Source organism: Prunus persica, chromosome G3 (genome assembly GCF_000346465.2).
Source record: "Prunus persica cultivar Lovell chromosome G3, Prunus_persica_NCBIv2, whole genome shotgun sequence".
Classification (NCBI taxonomy): Eukaryota; Viridiplantae; Streptophyta; class Magnoliopsida; order Rosales; family Rosaceae; genus Prunus; species Prunus persica.
This window is the reverse complement of record NC_034011.1, coordinates 21,234,745-21,246,752: the sequence shown is the minus strand read 5'-3', so window position 1 is coordinate 21,246,752 and position 12,008 is coordinate 21,234,745. Positions and strand designations below refer to the sequence as shown.

Here is a 12,008-nt window from a genome sequence, read left to right as displayed (position 1 = left end):
ATAATGTAGAATTGTAATCATATTACTCGAACTAATTGAAACTTTGTGTGCTTTTAAATTGGAAATAGAAAAAGAAAGAGAGATTATACATGTTATTGGCTGACAATGACACAAGTTTCGGATGTCACTTCTAGAGAGTGACATGTGAATTACATATTTTAGTTTTCAAGAAAAAAATTATTTCAATTTAAATCCTTAATGGGGCACAAATCTATAGTTAGAGAGAACAAATGAACTAGTAATAAGAAAGAAAGATACTTTTTAATTGTGCAAGCCAATAATAACTATCATGAAATCAAACACAACATAGACCGTAGACACAAGGAAATATGAAAAAATAAATAAATATAATTAGAATTGTTAACACATGTTTTGGGTTCTACCAAGCAAGCAAAGCATCATTAGTGAATAAAAGATAGTGTAATTTCTCTTTTCAAGATCTTGTTCGCTCTTGTAAACTTGAAAATCAAACACCGGGTTTATAACTTGGGGAGCAGTTTTGCTCATCACTTTAACTCAAGGTGTATGCTCACCACTTGACATGTGTCCATAAGCATAACCATTGTTATATAAATCAAAGTAAAAAGTTAATCATGATTATGTCTATAGACACATGTCAAGTATTAAGAATAGTGGTGAGCATACACCTTGAGTTAAAGTGGTGAGCAAAAATATTTCCTATAACTTGTACTATGACCAAACACCAGTAAACCAAGCAGCTATTTCAAACCGTGAAATATGGAATTCAGACTTAAGTTTGGCTAGTAATGTTTCTCTTCTTATCAAGCAAAACAATAAATTTGGAGAAGCTAATCAAAGAAATCAGACTTAAATTGAAGTGGAGATAACTTTTTAGACCAAAAAGAAAAAAGCAGAAGAACCAATTTTATAGATTGGAGAGATGAGCGGTGATGGTGAATGAATCGTCAAACAGTTCTTAGTAGGGCATGCATTTTTATCACATACATACATAAAATAAATCAGCCTCAATCTGAACTTGAACAAAAAAAATATGCATAAAAATAAAATTTTAAATTTGAACAACAATTTATACACCTAAAATGGCAAACCTAATAATAAGAGCCAAACTTTTTGAACTATACAATTCCCAAAAAAAAAAGAAACAAAAAGAAACAAAATCAATCTATCTAGAGAGAAGATGACTTGTTCTACTTCTAAGACTTAAAAGGATTGGTAGCACAAGCAAGAGGATTTGCCACTCGAGTAAACTGGGGCTTCACATAAGCACATTGAGAGGTAAGAGACCCTTTGTCTCCACTGTAAGTGATATCAATATCTTCCAACCCTACATTCTGGCATGGTAATTTTCTACTGCACATAAGCTGTACAGCAATTGGTGTGGCAGAAGTGCCCTTAATGTTGGCGAAGGTGACGCTACTGATCTGGACTGTAGATGGAGCTATCTGTGCACACTGGCTATATGGGCAATACTGTTGGTCAATGAAGATAGGGTTTCCAACATTGACCATGGCAATATCTTGAAAGTGAATATGTGTGGCAATGCCAAATGCAGGGGAGCCAGGCCATGTTTTGATTCTCAGACCATTTTGTGTGTTAGTCAGGGTGCAGTTCTTGACTAGTACTCCGGCCACGGGGTCTTCGCTTTGGTATTTTCCTAGACTTCCGATGCTTATGCCGTGGCCCGGTCCACAAGTAACGTTAGTCATGATGATTCGCTGGCTTCCGTCACCTAGAGAAATGCAATCATCCCCTGTGCCGATGGTTGTGTGATCGATGGTGATCCCGAATGAGCGCCCAATATGAATTCCATCCGTGTTGATGCTGTCTTCAGGCGCTGTGATGGTGACATATTGGAATGTGACATTGCGACATCCCAAAACATTGATGTGGAAGTTTTTGCTGTCAAGTGAAGTTATGTCCCGGATCATGGAATTGGTGACAAAATCGAGCCTCAGGTTCTGCATTAGCCAAACAGACGGCAACATTAGAATTTAGCAACATGTATTCATAGATTATAACTTAATATCCAAGAAATAAATAACAGCAAGGATTGATCTAATGAACTTACAACAGCTTGAGTAGTTTTGCAGTATTTGTTTTTGTAGCAATTGTTTTGGCCGTCAAAAGTTCCACCGCCATATAAGGTGAGCCTGTCAACGTATTGAAAACCAACCCAACTATCCTGCTTTGTGAGATATTTGCTGTCCAATGGAGCCTTGAAGTTGCCTTGGACTTGAACATCAATAGGAGCCTTGCAAGGACCTTGCAAAATTGCTCCTCTCGTATAGTATGTTCCCTGTGGAATAACAACTTTAGCTGGCCATGTCGATGCACAAGCATCTCTCCAAGCATTGGCCAAGGCCTGGGTAATGTCAGAGTTTGGCTTTCCTCCGTATGCTGCACTTGTCACATCGAATACACTGGATTGGACTTTAGCTGTAGAAACTAACAAGAAGAACACAAATATCCAATGGCCAGCTGCATAACCAGAAAAAAGAAACCTGATAATAGTTAGTAACAGAGAGTAAAATTAACCTGTGCAAACAGAAAGGTGCAGGGGATTTCATTGAAAATTGGCAGAGTTGGAAAAGAATTTTTTTTAAAAAGAAATCATCGATTCAAACCAAACTATGACAGTAACTTTAACCCAAAAAAACATCTAGAACAATTTCATGTCAAATTTCACATAAGACTTTGATTTCTTTGCATTGACATATCGGTGAAAACGAAAAAAGAATACAAGTTTAGGCACACATACCCATTAGCTTAGAGCGAGACGAGATTGTGCTTCCTTGAGAATGCGAAGTAGATGCCTATCTGAATTGCTGTGAGCAATTCTCTGTAACTGTGGATTATTTTGGGTTCGTGTGAGGTGGTGATTCGAGAGAAACAAACTCCTGATACTTATAAGGGAGAGGCCCTTCTTTTCCTTTTTGGAATCAGGAGTGCTATGACATTATGAAAGGGTAAGAGCAACAAGGGATAAAAAACACCCTTCTGAATAAGGGAACATGCAAAAGGGTAAGGGCCCATTTCGGTAAAGACATCAACGATGTGAGTCTTGGCGATGAAAAACATCTTTGCACTTTTTATCTTTCTAATATCACTTGAGGGAATGAAATTTCTAGAAGACTTTTGGGAGCTAACAAAACAACCAGTGATTTCAGATAGAAATAACCAGTGGTTTGGTTATACTAACTATAACTACAGAAATTCTTTTTCCGTTTTCATTTTCTGAAAACGAAAACAAAAAAAGGGTAAGTATTATTTCTTCTCTCGCAAGAAAAGGGTGTTCTCTTTTCTTCTACTTTCTATTTTTCTTAGGAACTTGCTACTTATTCCTCTTTTGAAAATGTTTGAAAAAGAGGGTAAAAAGTGCGCATGCTTGCCTATTTCAAAATCTAGAAACTAGTAATCCCACTGGACGAACATGAAAGTGCAATCAGATTATGAACTTCGATTTGATAGATATCAAATTTCTCTTTATTCCCCTAGTTTTAAACAACCATAGTTTCCTGGAGAAAAAAATGAAGAAGAAGATGACATGCCATATAGTACATGAATTTTCAACTGTTTTAACTTACTATGAAAAAAAATAAGGCAAAAAGTCACTTTTGGTCCTGTGGTTTCAATTTGAATATTTTTGTCCTTGTGGTTTCAATTTCAAGTAATTCAAGGACAACTCTCAATTTTTGTTAAATTTTTTAAACTTCCATTACTTGCGAGGGGGGCAATTCGGTCAAATTATTAAAAAAATCATTCCTTTTTAAAATAACAAATACAAAATGGAAAAAATAATAATAAATAACACAAATTCATTCCTTTTTAAATTTGGTGCCTCCCCCTCTCTCTCCCATGCCCTCCCCCTCCCACCATAACCACCATCTAACAAGCCACTACCCAACATCACCCACCCAGCAACCAACCCTTACCACCCTCCCAACACAAAACTTCTCAAGACACCCCACCTATCTCTTTGTCTCTCTGTCTCGAGTCCAGCCCAAAAAATTGAATGCAAGCAAAAGACCACATTGCTCATAATTTATTACAATATGGCCAATAGATCTGCCAAAAAAAAAAAATCATAGCTCCAGCCCAGCCCACCCACCAAGAACTACTCCTATTTCAATTTTATTCTCACTTATTATGGCTTATTTGATGGTATTTTTGAGGAGCAGAACTTGAAGTTGGGAAGGGTAAAATCTATGGCTATCGCCAATTTATTAAAAATCGATTGATGAACAAAGCTGTATATTGGAGAATATCTAGTTTTAGGTTGTGGTGGTGGTGGAGAGATGATTAGTGGGCTATGGTGGGGAGAGGTGGAGGGCCCAATCGGAGAGAGATAGAGGGCTGAAGGGGGTTGGTGCGTTGGTGTTGGGTTGTCGGTAGGGATGGGGTTGGGGGTGTGTCACGGCTAGGGGTAGGGGTGGGGCTGGGTATAGGATGCTATCAGGTGGTGGAGAAATGAAGAGGGAGAGATACAGCAGAGAGGGACGAAGGCTTCTAGGGAGGGGAGAAGAAGATATTTATTTATTTATTAATTTTTCCATTTTGTATTGTTTATTTTTAAAAGAATTAATTTTTTAATAACTTGTTTACTAGATTACCCCTGCACCAATAACAGAAGTTAAAAGAATTTGATAGAAATTGAGGATTGTCTTTAAATTGCTTCAAATTGAAATAACATTTAATAAAATGTTCAAATTGAAACCACATGGACCTTAGTGATAAAAACGACAAACTATAGGGACCAAAAAATGACGTTTTGTCAAAAAATAAAATAGAACAAAAAATAATTACAAGGAGGTTAGAACATAAAAGCTCTACCCCCTCACCCCACCCGTATCACGTCACTTGAGCAAGACTCATGGGTAATTTATTCAACAACAAAAGTGTACTGATATTTTCCACCTCTGGAGAAACATCAGCATGGTTTGTACTTGTTAGATCAAGCAGAGGTTGCACAAGCAAGAGGCTTTGTCACGCGAGTAATCGTGGGCTTGACATTAGTACATTTAGAGGTAAGAGGGCCTTGGTTTCCAGTGTACTTTAAATCAATGTCACTTAGTTCCACTTTCTCACATGGTAGGCCTTTGCTGCATACAAGCTTGACAGCAAGTGGAGTGGTAGATGTGCCCTTGATGTTTTTGAAGCTAACATTGCTGATCTTAACTTTGGATGGAACCTGCATAGAACAATTAATATTACCATTATTAATTAAAGATTAAGTAGATGACTTAACTAACAAGGAACATATGATGTTAACAAATTGTTATATATACCTTTAGTGTGCACTGGTTCCATGGGCAGTACTCTTGGTCTATGAGGATAGGGTTACCAACATTAACCATGATAATATCCTCAAAGTGAATATCTGAGGCAGTACCAGCTGATGGGGAAGCAGGCCATGTTTTGATTCTCACACCATTCTGTGTATCAGTCAAGGTGCAGTTCTTGATTGTGATCCCAGACACAGGTTCTTCCTTCTGGTACCTTCCAAGGCTCCCGATGCTTATGCCATGGCCTGGTCCGCAAGTAACGTTGGTCACGTTGAGATTTTTGGTACCGTCACCAATTGAGATACAATCATCCCCAGTTTTGATGGTTGAGTCAATGATGCTGATCCCAGTGGAACGTCCAATGTGGATTCCATCTGTGTTAATGCTCTCTTTAGGTGCTGAGACGGTGAAATGGTGGAATGCAACATTGGTGCACCCCAAAACATTGACGTGGAAATTTTTGCTATCTTTTGTAGTTATGTACTCAATTCTGGAATTGGTGATGAAGTTGAGCCTCAAATTCTGCACATATATATTGAGAAAACAATCAAACGCATATGAGTAATTTTTTTTTCTTTCTAGATTTATGTTTATCAGGAAAATATTGATATTGTCAGACTGTGAATTTGGATCACGCATCAAGTCAAGAATTGATCAATGACCAAGATTTGAAACAGGGTAGGATCAGATTATCTTACAATGGCAATAGATTTGCAATTTTTGTTTTTGTGGCAATCATTTTCTTTCCAAGAAATTGCTCCTTGGCCATCAAAAGTTCCACCACCTGATATGGTGAGCCGGTCAATGTGGTCGAAACTAATCCAAGTATCCTTCTTTGGGAGTTGGTTGCCATCTGCTGGAGCCTGCAATATTCCTTGGAGCTGGAACGCGATAGGAGCCTTGCAAGGACCTTTAAAAGTTGTTCCTAAAAACTTGAATGTTCCTTTTGGAACAACAAGTTTACTTGGTGATGTTGAAGCACATGCATCTGTCCAAGCCTTGCTCAAAGCCTAATTCAAAACATTAAACAAAAATTAAGACATACTAAATGATTTAGTTTAGCAAACAATTATAGAAATAAATTCGAATCTGAACTGAATATGGAAATTAATGTGTGTTACCTGGGTAATATCAGAGTTTGGCTTTCCACCATATTTTGCACTTGTCACATCAAACACTGTTTGGGCTTTAGCTGTGGATGCTAACAACAAGAACACAAATACTGGCAAGACATTTTTCAGTTTCAATCCCATCTTCACTCTTTTTATTTTTATTTTTTTCACTTTTTTTTCACTTTATGTTTTTTTTTTGGGAAGTTGATGAAATTCCATTTTATTTCAGGCCAATTTATAGTCTGATCGGAAAGCTAAGCACCGTCAAATTATACGAGAGGCCATTAAGAAGCTAAACACCGTCAACCATTTTATCATATAATTAGTAATTAATTAATCAGCTCAGCCATGAATTACCTACAAGCCAGGGCACGCTGTTTTCTAATATTGCCGTCTACCCCAAGACACCACAAAATAACGCTTGGCTCAGTTTCCAGTTTGGACAAAAGATTTTTGCTTCCAAGGATATGTCAGATTAGAAAGAAAAGATTTAAGACATGGATCACTTATAATCCAATTTGATGCAAAGATTAACAAAAAATTGTTTCCGAACACACCAATCAATTCTTGACCATAATTTGTAACAAAGCAGTCGTGACATGAGAATTACCTCCCCAACTAATCAAACTATTGAAAAATCTTTTTATATCCAGAAGAAATTAAAATGATTAAAGAATATATATTTAATTTTTTTTTCTTCTTAACTAGTAGAGCCATAAATTATATTTCTCTTATTTTCACTAGATTATTACTAACTTCATATATCACAAAAATGACTTCTCTTTTGCTTTTCTCTTAAGTTAGAAAACTACCCATTCTTGCACCCAGAAAGATTATTATCATATCCTCATATCTCCAATATATATATAAAGCTTTTTTTTTTTCAGAAGGGTTTTGAACTTGTCCTCATGCTTCCTCTCCAAGTAAGTCAAGCTGTTTCCTCCATCAAGAAAACCCTAGCAACCATGAAGGCGCCCACCAACAGGCGGACCTCCGCCAGCTTTACCACGGGCACACCAAGTTGTTTAAACTTGATGGCATGGCTTGTGGCAACCCTCGAAATCGCGGGTTTTGTATTGGCTCTAGTAATAGTTCTAAACTTGTCTTCTCATCATGACATAGAATTCCATATAAACTCTCTCTCGGTCTCTCCCTTCATAATCTACTCCTCTTCTGTAACTGCAAATTGGTCCATCACTTTACTTGCTAAAACCATTACAAGGACAAGAGCATTTACTTCGATGCCATGCAAGTCTCGGTTTTCTATCAGGAGTTTCTCACCATGACAAACGTTGTTTTCAACGAAACTGCAGGCCCCAAGAATGAGTCATCAGTTCATGCAAGCCTTGTCGCATCTTCGGTGTTCGTCAAGGATCACGTGGGGGCTGCCATGGTTGAGGATTTGAGGGGAGGAATTGTGGGTTTTGGCGTGGCGATGCAGGGTGTTGTTAGGGTTGGTGGAGGACTGCATTGGGAGAGAAGGCTATTGAGGGTTGATTGTGATTATGTCAAGGTTGAGATTTCGAATAATAGAATAGAAGGAGCCTTGTTTGGTGGATCAAGTATATGTGATGTACGAGGATTATTAAGTTAAGTTTTATGTACTCCATTTTCGTTTCAACCCAAGTTATATATAGTCCGGTTGGAAAGCTTACCACCACTAACATATCAAACCAAATTCATACCTACTTTTGTCCAAGGCATCTAGAAGCTTTTTTTGTTTGAAAAGGCATCAATTAGTTGCAAGCAATGTTTTCGTGCAACTTCTACTGTATATTATTTAGCTGTTAGTTTGTCTGTTTTTTTCCTAACTCATCTCTTTTTTTCTCGAAGTATGGTGAGATTCATTGATATATTTGTGAAAGTTGTAGACACGTTTATGTGAGAAAGTTGATAAAAATTTGAAAAATTGTCTGGTTGTATAAAGTAATGAAGTTTTGTTATGTCGCCCTATAGTTTTTTTATTTTTAGAAATGGATTTCATTTATAGAACCGAAATAGCATACATAGAACGACACGATATGATATCATAGTCCTTTGCACAGCCACAAGATAGTGAGAGCATTTGACAGAGAACACACCAAAGCTCCAGAAAGAAAGAGAGAACCCACAAAGCACACCAGCTCTATCCACCTCCAATAACAAATGACGCTGGAAATAGAGAAGTCTACAGGAAGCAACACAAGAAAAGACAAAGTACAATGAACAGCTTCAGACTCAACACATTATTTTGTCGAGTGCAAGGGGATTGGCACATTGTTTTGTCCTAATCCACATCTACAAAGAAGAAAGAATGATTAAATATGGCGCGCATAAAAAATGCAGATGACAGTAGATAACATATGTTCAAGGCAAAAATTTAAGTTTTTTCAAAGTGTATTTAAACTCAACACATTACTTGAATTAATAATCCTTCTTCTTCTCTTTGTTTGAAGTTTTTTACTTCTATTCTTGCACAAAAAATAAAAAGCATAAGACTGAATCACCCCTCTCTCTTCCCCTTCCTAGCACACCACTGGTGGAGGTGGTCATTCATACAGAAACAATTAAATAAAGAGGCTAATTGAGTAAATTTGGTTAAACAAATATCCAAAGAAGATTCATATTACAATAACATTCCTTTTTAATCAAATAAAACTTTCTTTCTCTTTCCTATGATTATTTTCATCTAATACCTACTAATTTATTCATCTCTTTTGAGATGTAACAAAAAAATGTACTGAGATATTTTCCACCTCTTAGATGAAAACACCAAGTACAATCAGCACAAAATCGAAGAGCACACAACCAATGTATCTCTGAAGAAACTCAGCAACATGGTTTGTGCTTGTTAGACCAAGCAGCAGCACCGCCGGTAGAGCAAGCAAGAGGCTGTGCCATGCGATTAATTGTCGGCTTGACATTAGAACACACAGAGGTAATAGGACCTTTGTCTCCAGTGTACTTGAGATCAATGTCACTCAATTCCACATTCTCACATGGTAGGTGAAATTGGTACTTAGGTGACGAGGGTTAACTTTTACGACACCTAAACAAAAGGCAACAATCTTCACACACTTTAGACCTTGACCAAGTACACTTATGACTAGTCAACTGCTAGGCATGAACAACCACAATCAAGAATACACACAGAGCATGCCACAATGTACCTGCAACCCTAGAAGATTACTAGTGACAACCTAGGCACTCAGAAGGACCCGTCAATCTAGGCATCCACTGTGCTAGCAACAACTATGGTGAAAGTGTGTGAAATCATCATAATCAAGTAAACACCAAATACCAGATAATGATGACTAGTCAACTATAAGGACACAAACCCAGAATTCATACAATGACTGGTCAACCACTAAAAACACAAACCCAGAATTCATACAATGACTAGTCAACCACAATTCATACGATGACTAGTCAACCACCAAGAACACAAACCCAGAAAAATTACAGAGATGCAATCAGAAATTGTTCACCCAGAAACCCACCATTGGGAAAAACTGGGGTTCATCAATCGACCAGGCAATCCACTAAGTAGAAAAAGATTCTTACAAAGGAACACAAGCAAGCTCAAGAAAAACCTAGATCTATTTAGGAAGATGAGCTATACCTCCTTTGTGCAATCTTCTTCTCCAACTTAGCAAAGCTTGAAGCTCAGTTCTTCATGGCAATGACAGCTCCTTCTCCAGCTCATTCATCCCATGGCACCAGCTTGTAAGCTCCAACTCAGACAGAAACCAAAATTTGGATTCGAAGGAGAATGACCAATTTCTTCAAGAAACCATACTCTTGAAGAAATCAATCTTGAATCTGACCTAGATATATATGAGAGAGTGTTTGATCTAGCAAGATGATGTTTTCATATTTCAAATGCAGTTTTTGAAAAGGAACATTTTGGAAAACTCAAAGATGAAAAATATGAAGGTTACACTTGAGGAAAAAGAGAAAGTTTACAGAGAAACTTTCCAAAACTTGCCTACAAAAGTGACGGCTGCCAAATGAGGAATTCTTTGGCTTTTACCAAAAATTCCTAGGTCAGAATAGACACATGACAGCTGAGAAATTCATAGAAAAGGACAAAAAAAAATGGTTAAGCCCCAGTTGGAAATAGTGAGCTGGAAATCCTAATTGAAGGAAAGATGACTAGTCATACGAAGGAAAGATGACTAGTCATACGAAGGAAAGATGACTAGTCATAATCTTCAGAAATTTAGTGAATGCAATGTAGTGTAATGCAAAATTTACCTTTGTCAAACGCATTGTTTTCCATCAGAATGTAGGCAGATAAGAACACCTAGAGAAGTAATTCTTAATCTAAACTTAGAGCTTGGGAAACTACAATGATTTTCCTGTTACAAAATTGTCAAGGGAAGCCAAAAGAAAAAACTCAAAATGCATACATTAACAATCTCCCTCTTTTTGGCTTTCCTTGACAACACACTCTCTAAATACACTCAACCCAAAACTAAACCTATGGAGATGATGAAATGAAGTACCTGCAAAACAACAACCAAACTCCCAGGCACAAGACAAGCATATTATATCACAGAAATTTGAAGCAATATGCAATATATGCAATATGGGGTTGAGAGTGTTCTCCCCCTTGTTGATAAGGAAAGAGCAAAAAGGCAAATATAGAGAAACAGTAATCAAGTGAATTAAACACAAGTCACATAATCAGATTTGAACAATATGCACATGACACGGTTTGATTACAAAGCAAAACAACATTTGCTCAAAACAATACAAGACAACTCCCCCTATCAAGTTGCACAGACTACCCAAGCAAAAAGATCCGCACAATGAGATTACAAAAATATACCACCCAACCTGTCCAAAAATACTCCCCCTGAGTATCATATAACATAAAGGAATTAACCTTTGATGTACTAATCCAGCAAACTGTCCATAAATAGCCAACAAACACAAAAGTGCATCAGACTAAAAAGAATAAGAAATGGAGCACAAGTTGCAAGGAATCATACCTAAAGCAATTAAAATCAAGTGGCTGAATTTAATTTCAATGCACATAATAAAGAAGACATTCCAAGATGAAAATAACGTACAAAACCTTTGACACAAAGAAAGATGTGAAATTAACCAAAGAATGCATGTCACCAAGGAAAAACAACAATCACACCCAAGCAAATCTAAAGTAAGCTAGGGTAATGCATAAGCCACTCCTCTTCAAAACAAGAATGGACTTTCCTCCTATAGCCAAAGTCTAAGTGCTGAGAACTAAAGCTCTAAATAATAAAGGAAATCCATAACCGAGATCAATCCTAAGAAGAAGTAAGCAGTTCACTACATAACAAAGTGTTCCAAGGACAAGTAAATAACAAGCTCCCTTTAATGGAAAAATCACAAAGTGCAATAGACCTATAAATTCAAAACAGGAGATTGCAGCCAAGACAATCATCATTCGAGTTGCATAAAGCAACAACATCAACAGAAGTCTACTCAAAAGTGACTTAAGGAAACCACAATAAAGACAACCATGTCACATATGGTAACATGGGTCAAATCCAAGAAGGACTAAATACCTTAAGACCAAACTGATACCAGTGACTAATGGTATATATGACTAGTCATATGGGCTCAGAAAACAAACACCAACATTACTTAAACAAGAAAACTCACA

The 12,008-nt window shown here is 37.1% G+C and overlaps 2 protein-coding genes across 2 annotated transcripts; both read right to left on the bottom strand.

Moving 5' to 3' along the window:
* Positions 777–2,744, bottom strand: LOC109948128 (exopolygalacturonase-like). The gene is made up of 3 exons (XM_020560065.1): positions 2,741–2,744; positions 2,051–2,460; positions 777–1,940 (listed from the first exon to the last, which is right to left on the bottom strand). The coding sequence occupies exons 1-3, from the start codon at positions 2,742–2,744 to the stop codon at positions 1,176–1,178; spliced, it is 1,179 nt and encodes a 392-aa protein (XP_020415654.1). The 3' UTR covers positions 777–1,175.
* Positions 3,613–6,786, bottom strand: LOC109948188 (exopolygalacturonase-like). Its single transcript, XM_020560406.1, has 4 exons — positions 6,386–6,786; positions 5,963–6,274; positions 5,268–5,786; positions 3,613–5,170 (listed from the first exon to the last, which is right to left on the bottom strand). Exons 1-4 carry the CDS (start codon positions 6,515–6,517, stop codon positions 4,934–4,936), a joined length of 1,200 nt encoding a protein of 399 aa, XP_020415995.1. The 5' UTR covers positions 6,518–6,786; the 3' UTR covers positions 3,613–4,933.

Excerpts from the sequence above, each read along its gene's own strand:
- LOC109948128 (XM_020560065.1), bottom strand. Across the intron at positions 1,941-2,050 it reads GCAAAACTACTCAAGCTGTT|AACCTGAGGCTCGATTTTGT; the intron begins GTAAGTTCATTA and ends TGGCTAATGCAG.
- LOC109948188 (XM_020560406.1), bottom strand. The coding sequence starts at position 6,517 with ATGGGATTGAAACTGAAAAATGTCTTGCCAGTATTTGTGTTCTTGTTG. Across the intron at positions 6,275-6,385 it reads CAAACTCTGATATTACCCAG|GCTTTGAGCAAGGCTTGGAC; the intron begins GTAACACACATT and ends GTTTTGAATTAG. Across the intron at positions 5,787-5,962 it reads ATTGCAAATCTATTGCCATT|AATTTGAGGCTCAACTTCAT; the intron begins GTAAGATAATCT and ends ATATATGTGCAG.